Source organism: Orbicella faveolata, unplaced genomic scaffold, assembly GCF_042242905.1.
Source record: "Orbicella faveolata isolate gen_17 unplaced genomic scaffold, um_ofav_v1 contig_34, whole genome shotgun sequence".
In the NCBI taxonomy this organism is placed as follows: Eukaryota; Metazoa; Cnidaria; class Anthozoa; order Scleractinia; family Merulinidae; genus Orbicella; species Orbicella faveolata.
Genome location: NW_028301563.1, coordinates 3,489,464 through 3,512,500, shown reverse-complemented (window position 1 = coordinate 3,512,500; position 23,037 = coordinate 3,489,464). Strand labels below are relative to the sequence as shown.

The following is a 23,037-nucleotide window of genomic DNA, read 5'->3' as shown; positions in this document are numbered from 1 at the left end:
GCTACCAACAGGACGTGACATTATCTCCAGCAAGCAATAATAATTTAGAACGCACACTTTATTTACTGGCGATCAGCAACTGTGGCTCATTGTGGTTAAAACTGAATTAGACACGAACAGAACAAACATAAATAGCCTGCGTAGCAAGCGTTTCTGTGGGGTGCGGGAGCAAAGAATTACAGCGCGAAAAATGGAGCGAGTAAAAGAGGGGGGAGGGGGAGGGGAAGGAAGGAAGGAAACGCTTGCAGACAAACCCGTGGATTTTGAAAACCGCCCACTTGGCTTTTCATGCCTGAGTGCGCGCACTGAGATTTCGTGCTGTCATCGGCTGTCATAAATGAACCAATAAAATCTTCGGCTTTCCGTAGCGGAAGTGAACTTTGAACCAAAATAAACTTTAACTTGTCAAAAAATGTCTGAAACAACGAGCGCACGGTGGGAACGGAGAAATCTCGATGAATTAAATTTGGTAATTTATAATCAAGCTGTATTTCTACTCAATCCGTCTAAAAGGAAGGACTGCAAGGGCTAAGTTTTAGCACATATCTGCCAGAAAGTTAAAATGTGAGAAGTATTCAAGTCGCGTTTACACTCCTTGTGCTCGCAAGATTCGAAATCTTGGATCACTGTATTCATCATAAACACTCTTGTTCTTTGGCCATTTCAACTGTATTCATTCGTCCAGGAATCGATACAAGGTAAAATTAGCAAGTCAACTCCCACAAAGGCAACTCCAGTAAAGAAGCGTTTGCTGGAAACGCCAGATCCGCAAATCGGTTCGAGTGTTATCGTCCGTAGCAAAAACCAACAACGGAAAGTCTTCTCGGAAAACTTTGGAATTTGGGCAGGAGAGGCTTCAAACATCTGAGAGGGAAAATAACGATAATCTTGACCAGTATCTGAATAAAGATAATCTTCCCCTAGGCGGCCTCCAAGTCGAAGTTGTTTATAAAATGTCCTCGTAAGAATTCCCCGCGACGAGACGACTAAATTTTTGGTAAGGCAAATATGTAACAAAAACTGGCATGCTGCAGCTAACACGATAACAAATCATTCAGAATTGTACCCGGAGGTTCTAAATGCTGTCATTAAAAAATGCTTCTAATGAAATGTCAGAGTACCTACTAGGAAATCACTAGGTTTTCCTACGCAGTAGTGCGAATTTTCTGTCCCGTGGTTTATTATCTTGTCCTTGGCGCATGTGGCATTCAAGAAAGTGATGTTAAAATTAAAGGAACAGCTGAAAATTGTGTCGCGCTTGCTTCTGCAGGCTTCGAAAAAACCAAAGCGTCGCCATTGCACTACAGGATTTCTCCGTACTGTCGAAGCTGACAACTATATCCTCGTTCAGCGAGAAAAGTTAAAGCGTTTTGTAAGCAAGCTTTGAACGCGTCTTCCCCTTTAGTCTGGCACTCAACGGTATTGAAATACCTTTGATCGACAGATATAAATAATATTGGACTAGCCCAGCCAATCACGAGCCCCGTTCGCTGGCGAACGGAGGTTTTCAAAATCCAGGGGTTTGTCTGCAAGCGTTTCCTTCCTTCCCCTCCCCCATCCCCTTCTTTGTTTTTTTTTGGCTCTCGCCCCATTTTCCGCGCAGACAAAACACCGAAAATCCCGTCACTCGGTCTCTCTTTGCTTCCAAACCCCACCGAAACGCTTGTTACGCAGACTAAAACATAAACAAAGCGAAAATGGCGCAAACTAAAACCCGAGAAAGTAACAGACTTACATTTGTAATGCGATGCTGGGCTATAAATGGCTGAGATGCCCCTGAGATAAGACAACAACTGCACTAGATTCTTCGATTTGACTACTGCACTCCTATCCGCACTGTGAGAACCAAAAAAAAAGCGCTGCCCAAAGGCTATTTGAATAAATTACGTAACGATACAAGCGCCACATTCCAACACGTGGCACGATACAATACAAAATATACACTCTAATTAACCGAACGCATATTAACACCATTTAGAGGCGTTGCGATCTTACAATAGTGATTTGACTTAGAAACTTCTGGTATTTTGGAAAACCGGTCGCTTACGAGAGGTGGTCGCAACCGGATGTTCGACTGTATCACAAATGTGGCTTAATAAGACTCAAGAAGAAAAATACCGAAAAGCAAAAAGAGGCATGGCCGGGCAACGTCGGAGAAGATTAAGTATCGTCACCTAGCCTTGCTAAAGGGTTAGTTGTTTTTGGTTAAAAGAGAAAAGAAAACAAGTTCTGGTGCACTCTTTTTCTTTGGGCATCAAGCTTAATAAGAAATAACACACAAACTGCGGTGATAAGTATGTCAATAAAACGCATTGTTGGAAAACAAAAATAAAACTATATCATTTAACTTGACGTTTCGTATGTTTCGACATACATCTTCAGAAGTGAAACGTCAAAATAATTGATATAGTTTTATTTTTGTTTCCAGCAATGCGTTTTACTGGCATGCTCATCTGTCTTATCTTATGTTATTTCGGCTCACTATTTACGTATTTACGCATTGTGAAGTTTTGTAGTAGTCTCAGAAGAGAAGAACCGAAATGAATGTAACCTAACACGGCTTAAACTAGCAATTTAGCAAAACAAACATTTTAGAGTGGAGCCATGTTAAATTAACCACATGCATACTAAAAGTGACGTCATCAGACAAAGGGCAAACCATCAGGTAATTTTTTTTTTTTTTTGGAAAAAAAAATAAGGAAACGTCTAAGTGGAACGGTTGCAAATAGACCGAGACACTTTAACTACGTTCGGACGTTAGTTTTAAGCTTAGAATTTCTTAAGGGTTCCTGTTTGAGATATGTTTGATAGTGGGAAGAAACAATAATTATATGTAATAATGAAACGTTAGACCTGTTCTTCAGTTTTCGCGGTTTCTTAATTCATTGACAAAGAAACTTTGCAGAGCCACTTAAGGTTTTCCATTAACCGTGTCATTAATCATTTATACGATTATTTGTAATGTCATGCCATGTTATGCAATGCCAAGTGGGTGTATCTTCCAGGGGGGGGGGGGTACTCCCTTATATGGGCTATATAGGCATGTGCCGCCCTAAAGGGTATGGTTTTTCAGCCATTTTGGTCTTAAATAGGGTATGGATTTTGCACTCTAGTCTTGAATTGGATATGTTTGTTTAGAAGAAGCTACTTTTTCATCATTATCGGTAAGACCACAAACAAAAGAGCTTCACAAATTATGTTTAGGGCAACTGTGCCAGTCGCAACGGTCATAAATAGGGTATCGAATTTTTGGTCTGGTCATAGATTGGGTGGGAAAAATCGCAGATTTTGGTTATTGATAGGGCAAGGGGCTTTTTTGGGAAGCGGGTCGTACACCCTCACCCAATTGCTCTGGGATTACCCTCCCGGGATTTATAGCGGTAACTTGATGATTTTTTTGTGGGAGTAAACCCCGGGTGTGTCGAATAATGGAAGCTCTCAATATTTCCTGTTTATTCCATTTTATGTTTTCTGCTTGTTATGTTATTATCGACTAATATTAACCAGATTGTGGGCCTGGATGACGCTGCAGTAATCCCAGTTAAGAGCAATTTCAACCCATTTCGACTGGCAGCCATTCAATCATTTTGCCCATGTCAGCTTTCAGTTAAAAAATGTGACATTTCTCAGCTAGCAGTCAAAGTTTTCAATAATTCTAGGTTATTAGTTAATCCTCATTCACACCCCTTCGTTTAAAGAAACTTTATAATCATCGCAAATTAGAATCTTGTCAGTTAACCCGAATGCAATAAACCAGCTAAGTTAATGGTGCTTAATTAAACATTTGCAGTTAAAATAAATAACAATAGATATCGTCCATTACGGTTGCGAGTTAGAGAGAAAATTAAGAATTAAAATACCGCTATTTTACCCCTTAAAGTAAATATGCAATAACTGTAACAAGGTAAAAATCTTAAAAAAAAGTTATCATTCAGCTATCTTAATCTTACATTTAAATTTGAATCATTTTACTTCGTACGTGACTTCAGCTTATTCCGTTTAGAGGAACTATATCCACCTGTTAATACGATATGGGAAATTGTTTACTATCATAACGAGTTAAAAGCCTTTGACAATGGAGACATTTGTTTTAACTGACCGTCATGCAACCTGTTACATCTTGTTCCAACAGCAATTGCCTCACTCAGTTTTCAATCATAGCACAAAGGAAGAAATTCACCTTAGAGAAATCATCAAGAACTGGTAAGAAAATTGTACTGTTTGTTTTTTGTTTCTGCTTTCTAGAAAAGTTGTGGGTAAGGGAGCAGGTTCAAATAGAAATGTTGTCGTTATTAATTGCTAGGAAACGGAGTTTTCGTGTTTTGCAGTATGGTATTTCCTCCGTGTTGAGCAATTTATGTGAAATTCAAAAGGAATGTCCATATGGTAGCCAACATGGTATATATAGAAATTTTTAAGAAGGAAATAATTGACAATTATTAAAAAGCAATGATAAAGAACGGTGATGATGATGGAGATCGGGAAGCAAGTTCCGATTGACCAGTAGTACATGTAAATGCATAGCTGAAGCAGCAATACTCCTGAACAATTCTTGTTACTGAAGCTAGAAAGAATTGAGGTTTTGAGCGCCGGTTTACGGGTTCCAAAAACGCTTCTGGTTCCTGAACGTTAGTGCAGTCTCAGGAGATTTAATTTAATTGTTTCGCGTGTTTAGCTTTACCTGTTTTCCTAGCTACGCGTGAGAATCATATGCATCCTCACGTTCAATTTTAGACTGCGTGCAACTGTTGTCAATATTCAGCACATCTTCTTTTAAAGCTTCGATAGTTCTACAGTTAAAAATGTTGAGGTTAGGAAGTTGTTTATGGGGAGAAGCAGAAGAAACAGTCAAAGTTTTAGGATAGAGTACTCAAATTGCTTACTATGTCGCAAAAACGAGAGTTTTAGCAATGACGGCGGCGACGGCGGGGACAACGCCTTGTAAAAAATGAATTAATATTTTTCTGTATTTTACCTTCGAATATCGCGACTGTGTAAATCAGTCCAGTACGCCTATCGGTCTAAAACCTTGCTCAGGCTAAACATGCATCGACAGCGTTCAACTCCAAAAGAAGATACAAACAATTAGCCATTGCGGTTCGCGTTCTCCAAAATACGTAGAATTTAATCATTTCACGTTTTTGTTTTGCAGAGGACGACAACGAAATGTACAAAGATTCAAAACGCACATGCACAGTCATTGTTTTGCTTATTAAACCTTTTGTTTGGTTATACTCTCGTCGCCGTCGTGGTTTGCTAAAACTCCCTATTAGCGAATAGGAACCTGAGAACCTAATTTGACAGTTTTCCTTGCGAAATAAGTTCTGTACATGTGTAACCTTTGCACTAGTGTAGCGCTGTTGTACGCCCCTTACATCGAGATTAAAACCTTGCACATTTACCTAAGTTTGTTTCGTGATATCGTGAAGTTCGTCCGCCCAGATATTCACAACACTGAAGTCAACAGACAAATTCGCCGACTTGTTGGAGAAAACTATCGTTGTTTTGAAAGACGACAGTCTTAACACACGATTAACACGGATTTTGGGGCGAAACCTGTACGAAGGTAATGTCGAGAATTTGCCTAAGAACTCGCTGGAGAGGTACGACCTAATGGTTTTTAGTCCCACTTTTCATTGGTACGTCTTAACAGAACTAAAGCCAAAGTGAGAAGGAGTTTGACGCGTCGGCGATGCTGAATGAGTGGAGTCTCAACCCTGAAACACTAACAGTTCAAAGCTTCAAAGATGTATCTTCGAAATCCTCGTCCGATTTCAAAAAGAGCTTGAGGGGAGTGGGAGATGTTAGCCAGGGGTATCACCAATTGGTTCTCAAACCAGAAAACAGACCTTTTGATCGAGTCTTATTGGAAACCTTGATACACGAAGTTCACGAATTTTCAAGGTTCGTGTTTGGAGGATGCTACTGTCCTTTCTGTGCTCAGTTCATTTAGCAAACGCACGCTGAGAACCTCAGGACCAAGCATCCATTAGCCGTGAAAGCAATTCGAAACAACTACTTCATGGATGACTTGATGCCATAGGTACCCACAGTCGAGATCGCCTAGGATACACGAGCCGCACACGCAAACAGCCTACGGAACTCGGCGGGTTGGCAGGTTTTCTCATACGAAAATGGATGTCAAACCGAGCAGAAATTTTGAAAGACATTACAGCAGAAGACCGTACATCGGGAATTGTTTTAGAAGAAAACGTTTTTCAAACACCAAGCTGTGAATGTAAAAGAAGGCATTTTTCCGTTTAATTATTTGTTAACACCAGACATGGAACATACCAAGCAGAAGGGTTTGAAGCAGAGCGCGTCCGCATACGGTTTCCTAGTAACATATATCGTAAGAGCTGAGCTTCGGATACCGCGAACCTGAATCCAGACAGCAGATTGGGTCTTACCACTTCTGGATCACCACCAAGAACATTGGAAGTCATGGTTCTAAGAATCCACAGGTCTTGATCGAATCAGTATCACGCGATTTTTGAAACGCAGACATTCTCCCGCCGTTAACCCTTTGAATACCAACTAGGCATATATATGCGTAATTAATGGTCGTGCTCTTTGTACCACTTGTGACGTCATCAATTTAAATGTCATCAGATATTCTTGATAAGCAGATAGTAGTGCTAGGCTAGCCCTTTTCGTGCAATGGTCAGGTTTAGATATCGACGACATTCCGACGTCGCAAATCGAAAAACAACGTTATCAGTTTTGGTGCAAAAACGGTGGTAAAATGGTCCACAACGCCTATGATTGATCAAGGTCCATTTCTAGGCTTCGCCCGTAATTAACATCCAACTTTTCACTGCAGCCAGAAAGAACATACAATGCAAAAGGTAGCCAGTGTAAAAGGGCCGAGAAAAACAGAAAGGAAAGGGCCAAAAAACGAAATTGAGAACGGTTAATGGCAAAAAAAAAAAAAAAAATTGGCTTATGCGCATGCTCGGAATTGTAGTTTTGATCGATTCTGTACCTAATCCTCGAAAAATCTCTCCTTTTAGTAAAAAAAAGCTTTTTTTTTAGCAAAGCTTAGGCTTATTTAGCGCCATGGCAGCTAAAAAAACCTGACTAAACGGTTAAAAACGGTATTTTTTGGCGAAAGTTTGGTATTCAAAGGGTTAAAGCTTTCTCGGATGTCTCCGACGCGGCATACACAGCAACATTTAACATTCGCCACGCGTACGAATGGGGTCACCACCTTATCGTGGTGGAGCGGTTTGTGTGTCTCAATGACCCCTAGAGCTATGTCGGCTGGAGTCTTGTACTCCTGGTAGGGCCACCCATGCCGAACAGGTCGAAGGGTAGAGCCCAGACAAAGAGTGACTCCCTTGTCCTCCAGGTTGGGGGCTGGGCGTAGGGTTAACAACCCCACCCCATAAAAGACAATTTGTTACAGAAACTGGAAACGCGGACAGTGATACAACACTAGCTGGGGGTGTCACTACTGGGGCTGCAATGACGCTCTTGGGTCAAAGCCAGCGGGAAGCCCAAAGGCCGATGGGCCCCATGGTAGCCTCCAAGCGACAGACGACCATCGGTTGCTGGAATGTGAGGACCATGGCAGAAGCAACACGGGCAGGGCAGGTAGCCAAGGAGATGTCGGACTATGGAATTGAAGTGCTAGGGATAAGTGAGGCCAGATGGAAAGGGATGGGATCAGTAACACTACAGAGCGGTGAGACAGTGGTATACTCAGGAGATGACGAGGTGCACCAGGGAGGAGTAGCCATCATGATGAGTGCGAGAGCAAAGAGAGCCTTGATGGAATGGACGCCGATTAGCAAAAGAATCATCACAGCACGATTCTACTCAAAATACAAAAAGCTGACAGTAATACAAGCATATGCACCAACAAATGATGCGGTGGACGAGGAAAAAGACGAATTTTACAATCAGCTGCAGGACACTGTTTCAAGCTGCAACAGACATGATATGATTGTGGTGATGGGCGATATGAATGCCAAAGTGGTTGAAATGGCAGAGGTCAATGACATAAGCTGCGAGGTACGACGAAGAAGGTGGAACTGGTTGGGACACATACTCAGGAGAGAGGGTGCGAACGACTGCTTCACAGCATTAGGATGGACACCAGAAAGTCGAAGAGTGAGAGGGAGGCCAAAGGCAACTTGGAGAAGGACGGTGGAGAAGGAAAGAAACAAGGCGGGGTGGAAGAGCTGAGAAGTGGCCAAAGCGGTGGCACGGAACAGGGAGTGTTGGTCGGAAAGCGTGACGGTCTTTTGCGCCTACTGGCGCGAAGAGAAATGATGATGATGATGATGATGATGATGACGCGTACGTAGATGGGCCTATCATGACACATTTAACTTGATCGAAGACACGGCTATCTCCATTGACCGTAATGGGTGTTCCGCGAGTCCAGCTCACCGTTGGAAATCTCGGTGTCGCAAAACAGCACGAACGTTAACTTCTGGATATATGGCCAGAATTGTAACTATAAGCCCTTCGTGTCCCATCCAGCGAGAGAAATCCACCAACAGTCGAACCCCAACCAATGGCTTCTCCTCAAACAAAATTCCGCGGAACATGGCACAACGGGACTTACACTTTGGGAATTAGCGGAAGCTGAGACCAGTCGTGGAAAGGTTCGATGATTCTATTGCTTCCAGAAAGAAACTAGCCTGAGCGAAAATCCTCTTAACCAGCGGGCGTTTTGAGAGAAGTGAAAGCCGAATGAATGCACCCCCAGAGGAAGAGATTGCGCAAACAAATGAAGAGAGCGAAACCTACTACCAAGAACAGGATTGCTCAACCTTCGCAATTAACGAAGAGACGAAGTGGCGTTTAAACCCTACCACGCCGAATTGTGCAAGAGAAGTCATTCGTTGCCTCTCACTCCATGTTAATTGGACGCTGGCATTCTATGCGCAACTCAAGACTTTGGCGATCAGATGATCTAGCAAGAGAAACCAAATTCCCGATTATTTTACCGAAGACGGAAATATCCCGTAACACAGTTAATCGTCAAGCGGGATAATCACGAAATGGGTTGCCACGAGATGGGTGAAAGCTACACTCTTAATCACCTTCGTTATAAGTACCACGTGATCCACAGTCAGCAGGAAGTAAAGAAATGCGTGCAAAACTCTTGCGAATGCAATAGGCGCTTCCGGGTTCATCCAGTTACACTGCAGATGGCTCCTCTACAGCAGTTCCGACTTATAGATCGTTCACAAATTTCGTTAAAGACTTCGGTGGATCAAATCTGACGACACAAGGACATAGAGGAGTTCGAACAAAGATAAGCGTATGACTGTTTCCTTGCAAGCGAACGCACCCCTATCATTTGCAGATGATCGCATCCGTTGACACTGCAGGCTACTTAAACGCGTTTAAAAAAATTGACAGAAAGCCGAGGTTGGCCCAAGATGATATTGAGCCGCATCGGGACTAAATTCATCATTGGAGATAAAGAGATTAGAGAGTTGGTAGCCCAGTTAGACCAAGATCAGATTCGGCGTTCATCAGCAAACAAATGAACAGATTAGTACTGGAATCCAGCAACAGCATCTCATTTCGGAGGAGTGTTCAAAGTCATGATAAAGGCTGCAAAACGAGCGATTTCGGATATTTTTAACGACGCAGATGTAACGGAAGAGGAGCTTCAAGCCTGCTTCCTTGGAGTCTATTGATCACTCACGACTGCCAGCGATGATCCAAATAATAAACCTGTCCATAAACGCAGCCATTTTCTAATCTGTCAGATGGGTCGAGACACTACACCCCACAGCGCTCGTCGATAACACCGCATTTAACACATGAGCGTATATTCGACGCCTGTAGCGACGTTGGCTGCAGTAATTTCTTCCACACATTGGCTCTGGTCACAAGTGGGTTTCACGACAAGAGAATCTGAAGAAGACAATCCAGTAATAGTTATCTAAAACGCAACAAGGAGAGAAAAAAGATTTCATCTTGCTGTTGCGTGACATTCAGGGCGTTTTCCATTTACAAAAAATTTCGGAAAATTTCTGTTGGGAATTTCCGTTGGGAAAAGCGCGTTCCATTTGTCACAAGTCCCATTCGTTCACAGGCCCCTCTCTGTCGCTTCTCTGAATCTCCCGCGAATATTCAAAATGGAGGCCAATGAGGCCCATCAGATGTTGTTTTTGTGCGAAATATTAGAAGTCTCTATAGAGGAAGAAAGTTTGATTAATTCAGAAGATGATGCAGTAGATATCTTTTCAGCGGCCTCGACGTTCACCTGTGAACGAAGAATTACAAAAGAACTTTTCAGAGTTGTTCATGCAACATTTTACGCGGGAAACGTGCACCGGCGAAAAAAGCTTCGAACAAGCAAGAATCTCTACCTACCACTTTTATATGCAGCACATTCGTGCTGCAATAAATTTTCTAGATCTGGCGTTAGAACGTGGCAGGCAGAGCACTCGTAGTAGCCCTGAGAGTTTGTTTGCAAAAAGCTTCCAGAAAACTGACCCTGATCAGCCGGCATTTTTGTTGAAACACGAGGGAGCCGAAGGGAGGTCTGGCCACTTAAAAGACCGCATAAGGCATGGAACTGGTGATAAAGACGAGAAATCTGTAAATGGAACACAAATTTTCCATTGGGAAGTTTCCACGGGGAAAACGAGACTACCTTTTCAGGAATTCCGTTTATTCCAGAAAATTTCCAGTGGAACGAACCAAAAGGTCATGTTCCATTTACATCCCAACCGGAATCTCCGGAATTTTTTGGTAAATGGAAAACGCTCTCAGTCACACGATTCAAAGCTGCCATTTTACATCTTGACTTTGTTTTTGAGAAATCAGTGCATTGCAATCACTTTGACTGATCGACCTCGAATTGAGGTCAAATTCTAGCTTCCGTTATCGACTTTTGAAAATCGCGCTTATCGAAAATAACACGAATACTTATTCTTATATGTTAAAAAAAAATTAGACCAAAATATAACATAAGATATATAGCACAAAAAGTATTAAACGCATCGGGTTCAAATTCCTTGCGCCCTTAATCGTGTTATGCCTTTTCAATATTCAGAACTGATGTTTTTGTAGCTTGGTCAGAAAATGAAAATGTGTTTATGCAAATGAGGCAAAATTGCATACAAATATTCACCAGTTGCTTTTCAAACCAGAGAGCAGAAATAGTGCATTGCCGATCAATACAGTCAAATACCAAAAGTTTTCAAGTCAAATCACTGTCTTTGGAACCTGTTGTAAGCGACCACCTCTGACGACCGCGACCACTTTTGGCGCCAAAAGTTTGAATTTATTTTTATGTTTTTAACCTCCTGTAAGCGACCACTTGACAGATATTAGAGTGAAAATGGGATAATAAGGCGTGGCAGTTCCTCAGAGGCGAACCATGACACTCAGAATAACTACCTGACGAAATCTTAAATATTTTTGTGGCTACTAAAAGTTATGTGGGTTTAAACAGGCACTGACGCATGCGGTAAGTCTATGCAGTTACCATATACTCAGCATATGATAACTGTAGAGACTTTTGACTTAATAAGGTCTAAGCTCTCTTAAGGTGGGGGTACACCCAAAAATCAGGCCATTTTTCAAACAATTTTCACATGTAAGATATTATTCCAAACTATAGCAAACTATATATTTCTAGAAAGCTTATGAGCCAAAGATTGTGAAAAAAAATGTTTAATGCCCCAAAAGCTTATTGTAAGCTGATACCAAACAGTTAATTGTACCACCTGCTGGGTGATACCAAGGCTTACTTGAGAAAAGATATCTCCTGCTAGAATGAATGAAATTGAATTATTTTTGCTTCATTTTAAAAAAGACAAACTGCTTACTGTTTTAAGCATAGAGATTTCTGAAATAATAAAAACACGAGAAGTGATGGCTCATCAAATTTGGTACAAAAAATCCAAGATATGTTTTACATCATAACTTCAAGCACATGCATCATATGAAACATCTCTATGCTTAAAACAAACAACTTATTGAGAACAACGAATCCTGAAAATTTCAGCTCAATTGGATAAATCGTTCATGAGATATCTTTTCTTGAAGGCTAAAAATATACGTAATGAAAAAAGTGACTTTAAAGTTGTAATTAAAGTAAAACATTGATTTTCACATCGGTTATGCCTTAATTGTTGCTATTTTGTACACATTTTGCCATAATAAGTTTCTAAAATCATTTCAGAAGCCTCCTGCTTCATAAGTCACTCCTTCGGCTTCTCTTAGAGCTTCTTCATGACGAGTACGCAGAAGCTGTTCTTCCTGACAGCGCTTCTTTTCTTTCGCAGTTGCTTGCAAATCTGACTTTCTCTTCCTTTTATTGTCTTTGACATTAGAAGCCAATCTTGTTGATGCTCCACCAGGGATTGAAAGTCTCTCCATTACTCTTAGTCTACTGCTTGCCCCTCTATGGAGGTGACAGACAGCTGACGCCACTGCACACCGAACCACTTTGACACCATGGTGCTTGTGCTTGAGACACCGGACCCACACCATTCAGTTTACACCATTAGAGTTAAACTCCCTAAACAGAAAAATTAAGTTTAACTAAGTAAATATTGAAAAATTGCCATGCAGTTTGACAGGAACACACAACAACAGAAAACATATTGCAGTGTAAAATAACCTAAACATAACAATGCCTTCTTGGACCTAGCCCTTCGATCTAAAAGGTCAGTCACTACGCAAAAAAATGTGCTAGAATTCAGGAGCCGAAGTCGAAAGCAAAAACCAGGACAAAATCCATATCTGGAAAATTTGGTAAGGACTCTATGATAGCAGTACGAAAATTTCTCACCTTCATCACACACGTGGGCACTTGAGACCGCCTTGGATAAGTTTTCCAGGTCAATGATTCTGTATCCCTTGCTTTCCTCGGGTTGGAATGAAATCTCATCGTCAGAGTTTTCTATGGAAATCTTTTTGCTTGTATTCTCCATTTTCTTCCTTGATGAACCAATGGGTTTTTCGGAGTCTGAGTCCGATTGATTTGCAACACGAGATGTGCTTGGTTGTGTTTCGAAATCATCAGCAGGAGCGGGTTTCTTTCCTTTTGCTGCATGTCTCTGCGTCCCAGAAAATCCTTTCCCTTTCTTTTTGTAGGAAGATCTCACTGTCTTTCCGACCATTGCCAGTAAATTTTACGCTAATATATCGCTTCCAAATGATTCTGATCGTTCTTGCTCGTTCTGGTAGCACGTCAAAGCTATCCCATAATGCGTTTCACCAACAAATTGCTTCAAGTAAGACTAAATGCAGTGTCCTTAGTCATATGCGGTCCAGAAAGCTGCATAAAAACATCATAAACAACTGGAAAACAACGAAATGCTGTTTTCGTTGCTATGGCAACCAAATTAGCCAACAGAGGCGGGAATTTTAAAATCGCTCGCAAAGGCATAAAAGAAAGAATACTGCCATAAACTCTTACTCCATAGTAAACTTAAATACCTAAAGATGCAAAATCCGAGAAAAACAAAAATTTGAATTTTCCAGCAAATTTTGGGTGTACCCCCGCCTTAAGCGACCACCTCCCATGAGCGACCACCTAGGCTTGACATTTTGGGTGGTCGTTTATGGAAAGCTCGACTGTATTTATATTTCCGATTTCAGACCTTCTGCTGCTGTGAAGTTGAACAGAGATGGTCGTCAAGCAACTGCTTAACATCCCCATTCTACTCGTCCTTCATCCAATGTTCTGTGGAGCAACTGCTCCACAATGTAGCCAAGCCGAATCTTCCATATATGGCATGATGCTAAAGGGACACGTTATCAAAACGATCAAAGGGATATCACTGGGCGGTTTGTGCTTACAGGAATGTTATCGTGACGTCAGGTGTCAAAGTTACAATTACCTTATTTCCCGAGCAACGTGTGAATTAAACGACCGCACCAAGGAGGCCAAACCTGAAGATTTTGTTCCTGATTCTGGAAGATATTATTTTAGACGAGACATGAATAGAGGCAAGTTTGTATAACAAAACAGTGACTAAAATAACCAAAAAGCGGGGTTCCGCACCGCTAAATATGGGTCCTCGTGATATAAGTTTCACTGTTAATCTCTTTACGTTCCAGTACCCCTCGGTTCCATTCCTGAACTGCCCGCTGAAACATGCAAAGAAATCAAGGCCAGTGAAGGAGGAGAAGCGGTCAGCGGCGAATATTGGTTCGGTTCTATAATACCCGGGGAGACTGTGCTCGCTCACTGTGACATGGAGAAAGAAGGTAATGAGAGGGGGAAGTTGGGAGGCTCGAAACCTGAAAAAATTCTTTGACATCGCTCTATTTCCAGTGCTGGAAAAGGAGAAGAGGTACAAAAAAAGTAGGCAGGATGCTCATGTCTTGTGCGGGCGAAAGAAAATCGATTCACGAAAAACATTAGCTCTTTTCTTCGTAGAACGACAAGACCTACAGTGATTCACGGTGTTGCAGAAAGTCCCTACTGGTTTTGACAGCTAAACTGAATCTCTTGATTGCGTTACATTACTATACAAGACAAAGCATTAGATCTTGGTGAAAGAGTTCTCTCAAAATCTCAATTCCTACTGGCATTGTTGGCAAGCACGGCCAAGGTTACTAAATTCATTACGTGAGGTAGGCATACCGGCAGTTCAGTAAACTATAATCCGTTATTCTTGGCTAGAATTTATCACGAAACACGAAATAGTAGTTCCACTAAACAGAAGCTCTATAGTGACCCTCGGAAGTCTTTCGGTGACCCTAAAGCAGTTAGATCCCTCGACTAGCCTATAACAGTATTACTGTAACTATGATGACCTTTTTACCAATTTCGCATGACTTAGCAATATTTGCATTTCATTGGTAGATGTGGATGAATGTAGCGCTTCAATCCTCGTGTGTGACGTGAATGCCCACTGTCAGAATACCCAGGGCTCTCATCGTTGTTCTTGTAAAGCTGGATTTACCGGAGATGGAAAAACTTGCACTTGTAAGAATATAGTAAATGGTAACCCTGTTTGATTTGACTGGAGTAAGGGTGATAGAGGAGCTAGGGAGTGCAAAAAACGGGAACGTGGCGTCCAAACTTGATTAAAGTCGTCTTTACAATGGAATGGAGATTTAAGTTTTTATTTTTAAGGGTTTGAGCTCAGAGAAGTAAAACCTACCAGCAGCCATTTTTCCCACCCTCGGGAACATTTTGCCTTCAGAGCTGTTATAATAATGATAAACAATAACTTCATGTTTTAAAATTTTTTTTAAACTTCATATATATATACAGCGCTGTTCCTGCGTTTATATCGCTTTCAAAGAAATGAATGAAACTATACGATCAGAAATAAACTCTATATACAAAAAGAGTAAGTACAGTTCGAATAAAATTAACAATGTCTACAAAACAATGAGTAACTGTCCACAAATAGTTTAAAAAGTATGTTTTAAGGCCCCTTTTGAAGCTCTCGATAGAGATCGACTTGCGTAAGACAAGTGGTACATAGATTGTTCCATGATCCGGCTCTGGGCACAAACACTAAATGCCATGTCACCATAACTTTTTGTGAAAACAGTTCATTGGTGGCGGATCTCAGAGATCCAGAGTGACAGTGATGATAAGGCCTATCAACCAAATTGTTTTATTGATATTCGTGTTTCCAAATTTCCACTTTTGGTATCATAATTAATCGTTTCTCATAACTATTGTTGTGTTTGCATTCTTTTGTTGTATTAGAATACCTTTCTTTTATTATCAGTCGTAATATAAGCTTCCTCTGTAATGCAGTTTAGCTTCATCTTAGAGCTCTTATACAAAATAATATGGGACTTTAAAACATATCAAATTTTGAAATCTAACCCAGTTTTTTATTTGTTCAATTGGCAGCATGTATTGGTTGGGCATTTCTTCCTGATTGTTATTTTTAACACCGTGTTGCATTGTTTCAACAGCGCAGTTGTATGTGACGACGTCAAGTTCATGTGCTAATCTTTTAACCATCCGGTCCAGTACGAGTGGTATGATATATTCAAACAAACAAGGATTCTACAATAATTCCATGAGATGCCATTGGTCTCTATCTTCGAACAGCAACTTGGAACTCATTTTCTTCAGATTTAATACCGAATCAGGTTGCGATTTCGTTAATGTGTATGATGGCGGGTCTTCCTCCGATCCTCTTATTGGACGGTATAATGGAACGTCCATGCCTGGAGCCATTACAAGTTCGTCCAACCAGCTTTATATCACCTTCACAAGCGATGGTTCAGTTACGCCCTCTGGGTTTGCAGCAAGTTATCACGGTAAATAGAAAAAAAAATAATGTTACCGTCACAATGAAGTTTGTTGTTATCGTCACTGGATAGCGTTTGACTAAGAGGGTATGAAGGGTAAGAGAGTAAATCTCTCAGATAGGCCTTATTCACTAGGTAATCCCTCCCAAGTTAATTTTTAGCGGAGATTGTGCGCACCGAAGGCGAGAAAGCGGAGCCCCATATTTAAGGGAATCTGGTAACCCACCGAGCTAACATATTTTAGTTGTCCCTTGATTGTCCGCACATTCATCCGTAAGTACCTACGTAAGCCACTTGCATTGCCTTCTCGTGCGCAAATTTAGGTGATTTGAAAGTCGTGTTATCGTCCATAAACCAGAAAATTAACTCTCTTGGCATTTCTATGGAAAGTAGAAAGTCCAAATAATGTTTAAGAGGCACCAACGGGGAAAATCATGGCGTGGAGAGTCATAAATACCTCGCTGAAGAAGAATACCTGGATAATTTTTCTTTCCTTCGATGGCCGCAAACACATGACTATCAATGCGCTTTCAGCTGTGTTTTGAATACAGATATAGATCATAGATTTAATGCAGCTTTAGGACGTCAAACAACAACAACAACAACAACAACAACAACAACAACAACGATAGTAATGTAAAGAATTGCTTCGAAGTAACAGTCGATAAAAATGACTGCCAAGTCATTGCATAAAACTAACATTCAAATTACGTTTTAGCGTGAATAATCAACTTGAACACGCTGAGCTGAATGCAAAACCGCAAGTCATCAATTTTGAACGTTTTCTGCTTCTAAATGCATTTCTTGACTTTAACTTGAATAATAATATTTCTTAAAAGGAGTTTTTGAGCATTTCTTTCATTTTGCCATCTATTGTTAGCATTTTATGCTTTAAAAGCAAACAAGATTGCCTATTTGACACTCTCGCTTGGTAATTTCCATTTTGTTTTATTATGGTAATTTCCACGTTTCTTTGTTTAATTCATTCAGTTTGGTGAAACGCTTATTGTTTCCAGTAAATGATTAGTATTATATGGCAGCTCAGCTCTTAGGCTCGGCTAAATCTATTCATAACATAGTCTTAGAGAAGCGCGCGTTCTGATTGGTTAATACACTCGATCCATTTTCTCGTGGGTTGCACGCTGACGTCAGCTTGTTTATTTGTACTTTTTCTCGGCAATTTTTTTAATCGATGTTACTACTTTTTACCTCATGATTGCTATTTTTTCTCGTAAAATATAGAAAAATCTAACAATTATTCTGAAGATGGTTTTATAATTCCTGTGAGCTACTAAATTTCGATCTCAAGTGTAATCTGACTTGGGAGGTTTGCTAAGCACTCAAGAAGCTAGAGTCACACCCGGTTATAGCCTCGTGCGACTCTTACCCAGCGCTTCTTTCGTGCTAAGTAACCTCCCGCGTGCATCCATAACTCGAAAGTTGCACGCTGCACCTTTACCATTTCTTAAATATTAGATATGGCTTCCATTTCTCCCGTGGAAAATGTTACAACGTGCGTTGTTTGGATGTTTGGAGGTTAAAAATGATTTTAAGCCACCTGGTCAGTCCACCAGAGTATAATTTCGATTTGGTGTATATTTCTAGACCTTCTTCGGGTTTTTGAAAGTGAGGTTCGTCTAAAACTAATTTGAATGGGATTGCCTTTGGAATAAGGCTTATATAATTGCATACTTCTTATTTACCGAGTCAGCGACCGCGTTTTTTTTACCCTTTAATTCGATCCAAAACCCGTGATTCACGCTTGAGCCATAAATGGAAGGGGAAAAAGGGAGATCCATGACCTACAGTGCGGAGCGAGAAGAAAAGCTTGGCACGATATTTATTATATCTCTACTGTATGTCCTGCGGGTTCGGGGAATCATTTAAGTCAAGCAGAACGGATTGAAAAGATTGACGTGCGTCAAAAACAAAACCGGAGTCAATTCTAAATCGCTGCTACATGTGGGGCATGAAAATTTTGAGAAAACGAAAACTTTGCTTTTATTTACCACGAACGTCCAAAAAGAGCGAAAAAAAGTAATGCGGATGGTTGTCTCACTTAACCTAAAAATCTCAAGGAACTGGGTACAAATGTGAATAGTATCTAAAGCGTAAAGTTTTTAAAGTGAAAAGGAGTCGTGGGTTTCGTAAAAGAGATGACAATATATTTAGTTCCTTACCCTTCATCTTCTCCCGTGTTTGTTGTTTGACTTCATTACTTAACAACGACGAATGGAGGAAGCTAATGTAAATTTACAAGCCGTAAATTAAAGTCGTAGCAATCAAGGAAAATAGGGAGCATTTGGAGAGAGCGCGTACGAAGGGGAAGGGGTCGCTTATTTTGTTTAGGGCATGAACATCTGAATTTGATGAAGGGCTTTGACTGTTTTATTATTATTATCATCATCATCATCATCATCATCATCATCATCATTACTATTTTTTTTAGTCGTTAACTCAATTCGCCTGATTGGTGGTAGTACGCCATTAACTGGGAGGGTGGAAGTTTTTGCTGGCGGTGAATGGGGTACAATCTGTGATGATGGTTGGGATATAAATGACGCTAACGTGGTGTGCAGACAACTTGGTTTCCCACAAGCTTCTCAAGCTTACCGAGGCGCTAATCATGGTCAAGGAGCAGGCCGGATATGGCTTGATGATCTGACATGTTCAGGTGGTGAGTCGTATATCTCCGACTGTGGAAATCGCGGCGGATGGGGAAGTCACGACTGCTCTCACAGCCAAGACGCCAGCGTGCAGTGCTCTTCTTCCATACCTTGATCAAATACAATACCTTGATAGTAAGAGTGGAAAAAAGGAAAAGCCTTTGAGCATTAGATGATGATCGGTTTATTGCCGCTTGTTGGAAGACTGTGATCAATGGTCACTAATACTATTAAAATCAATATCAATTTATTCTTTATTGCTTCTAATATGCTTGCAGAACAATCTAGATATCAGTATTTGGCAATTAGCCATCTGCCCGTTAAATCGTTGATAGAGATCACTACCGCGTTAAACGTTAATGTTTTTGTCATTTATAGCTATAACATATAAGATTTTTTTATTCATTTCATATTGCTTGCATCGAAGAGTTGTGAGTTTTCTAGATCTTACCCTAAGCTAACACCTGACATTAAGAATGGCTTAGTTATAGCTGTGGTCGATTCAAACTCTTGATTTACAGGAGAAACTATGGCACAGAGCTTTTTCTCGAGAGAAAATTGACATGATCGAACGTTTTAGTTTCTTTAGGAACCCGCAAATAAAATCAATTAACTCGGTAACGCTGACTTTTTTTCAGTGTTTAGAAATATCAGTTTTTGTGTGCAGTCTTAAGCATTTCAATACATAAAAACAAAACCAAAAAAACAAGGAAAAAACTACGGATTTGCTGGGACCAATTTTAGGATATGTTTGGCATCTATTTGATATTTGTTTAATTGGCATTGTTTTCATTTGATATTTACTCTAGCGACATTTATTCATATTTGATTAACTCGGTATTTCATTTGTTCAGGAATTTCCCCTGCCATCGACAGAACTGATTGTGACGGGACATTCCCTGATATTCTTTGAATACTTCGGTTTGCTTGCAGGAGAGGATTTTCCTATTTCTATTATTGTGGGTTCGTTTTTGGGGAACAAAATATACCAATGGTATTTACTAAACCTTAACAGTGTGTAAAAAGGGTTAATAAACCACCAAGAAAAGAAATATGTTCTTTTAAAAAAAGTTCGGAGCTCCGTTCTATGTTAATTTTAGCCAACAATCATAGGTTAAACGTAAAGAAAACATCGAAAAGATGCTAATAGCTTATGGAGGAAACTCGTTTGTGGTTTATTTACTTTTAGATAATTGATAATATTTACTCAATATACTCTTATCTAGGCTGTGAGATTCTTGTGTGTTTATCGTAGCTAACTGTGTCTCAACAGCTTTCCTTTATGTTTTGGCTTACAAAAGCTTTTACGGCATCAGAACCATGTTAGAACTGTTCATATCAATGTCCTGGAATTTGGATTATTTTAAGTTTAGTTAACGATTTCGTAATGTCTTCGGACAACCTACGCTTAACTTCAATCTTACGGCTAAACTCTGAGAAACGATTTAGCTGGACATATTCTACAAACACGTATTTCTTCCATCATTATTGAGGTTTACTTTAATCTGTGAATCAGGACAAACAACCAAACCTCGACGAACTCTATTTCCGTTGCCAGTTACGTTACTTTCATTTAGGAAACAAACATCAGCTAACATTACATCCGAAAACGTGATTTCAGCTGGCATGCCTCCTGAGAAGCAATATCCTTAAAAATAAAAATCTACTTTAGGTTGAATCCAGGTCACACATTTATGCATAATGAGGAGTTTTCTTAAACTCATTAAAATCTTGCTGACCTCTACATTTCTAACACTTTCGAGGTCCGTTTTTCTCAATTCGTGACTTTAAACTCAATTTTCTATGCTCTATCAGTGTAATACTTAATATAATTCACTTTTCATCAGGACCTACACCAAAATCTTAGTTAGTTTTCTGTATGTTTACTTTCATTTTTATGCATTCCTTTGCATAGAAATCTCTTGGAATACAGATTTTTACAAAAGTAAACATACCAAGATATGATGATGAAATCTCTTATTTTGGGCAACTCGAACAGCTGAAGTCACCTTTTAGGCATGACAAAGATATTTGATTTAGTTAGTTTTAGTAAATTAGGTTTCTCTGACATAAATTTGAGTGCAGCTTATACCGACTGGACTGGTGATTCACGTGTAACTTATGCCAACTTCACTGGTAAAAGGACTTGCAAAACCTTGAAGACGTTTGAAAGACTTAGCGACCTCTGTAAGCCTGACGAAGATACCCAATAAAGCCTACGCTGTTGTGAAACAAAATCTGCTCCGTGACAGAGTGTACTGGTACAAGAGGTCTTATCGACTAATGTGAGATAACGATTAGACAGCAATTAAGATAATAATCTCCACCCATAACGCAATAAAAATTGTTTTGAAAAAAGAAATGATGTCTTGTTTACTTCCAGATAGCATATGTGAAAGGCGATCTCTTAAATCTCTAAGTATCGTAAGTGAAGATCACTGATTACCATCAGTTTGGTGTACAAAATTGCCTTCAATAGAAAACTAATAATAATCGTTGACTAGATAAAGACTAGAACACATCAAAGAGAATATCCACTACGCTGCATATCACTTCACAGTTTGAATTGTCCAATCAAATATCTCTTTATAAACGGCGTAGAGCAATTGGGTTGCACGTTAAATTTTAGCTGACGCCAACTTTGACGTGAATGCTCGCTTTCCAGTTTAATTTTTTTGAACAAAATGGGGGCATCGGTGAGATTTTATCCAGTTCCACAAGATGCCATCACCCCTTTTTATTAACGAAACCAAAACTGAAAAATACCGAGCTAAACAAATCAAGACTTTTATTTCCTTACTGACTTTCTCTCCGAGAGCGATTTTTCCACGATTACTCCATATTTTGTTCAGCTTTTTGGATCCGGAAACCGAGGGACAAATTCAATTAGCGAAAAACAAAATTTGCTTTGACTGTAGCTTTCTAGCCTGCGAGCAGGCTCACCTCTGAGTCACGCGCGAGAGCGGCGACGAGCAATGCGATCCGGCGGGAAGGAGTCTGGTGAAGAGGCGCCAAGAAAGTGAGCCTGCCTTGATCTCTGTAATTTTTTCATTTCTGCTTCGTCTGATCGAAGTGAAATACCATTGGTCGAAAAGTGGGAAAGGCGAGAAAACTGTCAATCTATTATGTTTTATGAGGAGCAATTAGATCCCCATGGAGTCGGTAATTTACCTCCGTTCTCACAATAACAAATAATTTGTCCACATTTAGTCAGAGGAAGGCTAGAGTTGAGTGCGCGTATTACTGACGTTGTAACAAAGTTCCAGTCTATTTCTGGTTAAATTTCAAATTAAAGAGGGAATAGGATTTAGCAGCTCAAAGAATGTTATTGAATCAAGACGTACTTTTCTTGTTGCCGACTGCATATGGGAAAAATTTAATATTACCGTGACGTTCAGATTGCAAGCTGGCAACGAAACAACACGAAGGCGTTTGCTCGTTTACCAGCATCATCGAAGACCACACTGCCAAAGCAAGACCACTTGGAATCAAGTGTGTGTCCTTGGTAGACATTCGGCAAAACTTCATCAACAACGGATATCGCGCCTGCTGTTGTTATGAAAAATTTTTACAATTTTCCCGAGAAATCTGAGCTGCCAAAGTTCATACTTCCGGTGAAAAGTAGTTGGCTTAATATTTCTGCGGTTTCCGGGGTGGAAATGAAGAATTTGCAGAGATCAGAGCAGGCTCACATTCTCGTCTCGCGGCTTCGCCGCTCCAACGTGAACCTGTTCGCAGGCTAGTAGCTTTCAAAAGGGTGATTCGGACGCTTGCCATAGTTTGATGGCCTGCTCTATAAGCTTTAATTTGATGTAGGGGCTTAGGTATTTAGAATTGATACTGGACGCGTTACATCGCTTGGATGCGAGACACCTTCGCTTAGCTATTCTACCCTGAAACTCATGAGGTCGACTTGTGGCAAGTCTATAGGGGTACCCTTGCTTTTGATTTTCCGGAAACCACTCCATTCCGGTTATTGTTTGATATCCTCTGAGCTTCTGCATATCTCTTTACTTAACCTGCTCAACAGCTCTGCAGTAGATACCATGTCCGACTTTCTGGCACTATAATATTATCTATTCCTTGGGTACTTTTCAGCTTCTTTGATAGAGGGGGGACCAAGGGGAGGGGGCAGGGGGATAAAGCTTGTTGT

The 23,037-nt window shown here is 40.4% G+C and overlaps 2 protein-coding genes across 2 annotated transcripts; one reads left to right on the top strand and one right to left on the bottom strand.

Annotated features, from left to right (window-relative positions):
• The first annotated feature begins 4,084 nt into the window (after nucleotides 1-4,084).
• LOC110068049 (scavenger receptor cysteine-rich domain-containing protein DMBT1-like) lies at nucleotides 4,085-21,246 on the top strand. The gene is made up of 6 exons (XM_020775413.2): nucleotides 4,085-4,203; nucleotides 13,588-13,938; nucleotides 14,050-14,199; nucleotides 14,801-14,923; nucleotides 15,877-16,227; nucleotides 18,668-21,246. The coding sequence occupies exons 2-6, from the start codon at nucleotides 13,617-13,619 to the stop codon at nucleotides 18,997-18,999; spliced, it is 1,278 nt and encodes a 425-aa protein (XP_020631072.2). The 5' UTR covers nucleotides 4,085-4,203; nucleotides 13,588-13,616; the 3' UTR covers nucleotides 19,000-21,246.
• On the bottom strand, nucleotides 11,637-13,173 carry LOC149104328 (uncharacterized). The gene is made up of 2 exons (XM_089272108.1): nucleotides 12,776-13,173; nucleotides 11,637-12,502 (listed from the first exon to the last, which is right to left on the bottom strand). Exons 1-2 carry the CDS (start codon nucleotides 13,104-13,106, stop codon nucleotides 12,480-12,482), a joined length of 354 nt encoding a protein of 117 aa, XP_089128234.1. The 5' UTR covers nucleotides 13,107-13,173; the 3' UTR covers nucleotides 11,637-12,479.
• Nucleotides 21,247-23,037: the final 1,791 nt, after the last annotated feature.

Excerpts from the sequence above, each read along its gene's own strand:
- LOC149104328 (XM_089272108.1), bottom strand. The coding sequence starts at position 13,106 with ATGGTCGGAAAGACAGTGAGATCTTCCTACAAAAAGAAAGGGAAAGGA. Across the intron at positions 12,503-12,775 it reads TGCCCACGTGTGTGATGAAG|GGAGTTTAACTCTAATGGTG; the intron begins GTGAGAAATTTT and ends TTTTCTGTTTAG.
- LOC110068049 (XM_020775413.2), top strand. The coding sequence starts at position 13,617 with ATGGTCGTCAAGCAACTGCTTAACATCCCCATTCTACTCGTCCTTCAT. Across the intron at positions 13,939-14,049 it reads TAGACGAGACATGAATAGAG|TACCCCTCGGTTCCATTCCT; the intron begins GCAAGTTTGTAT and ends TTTACGTTCCAG. Across the intron at positions 16,228-18,667 it reads GTTTGCAGCAAGTTATCACG|TCGTTAACTCAATTCGCCTG; the intron begins GTAAATAGAAAA and ends TATTTTTTTTAG.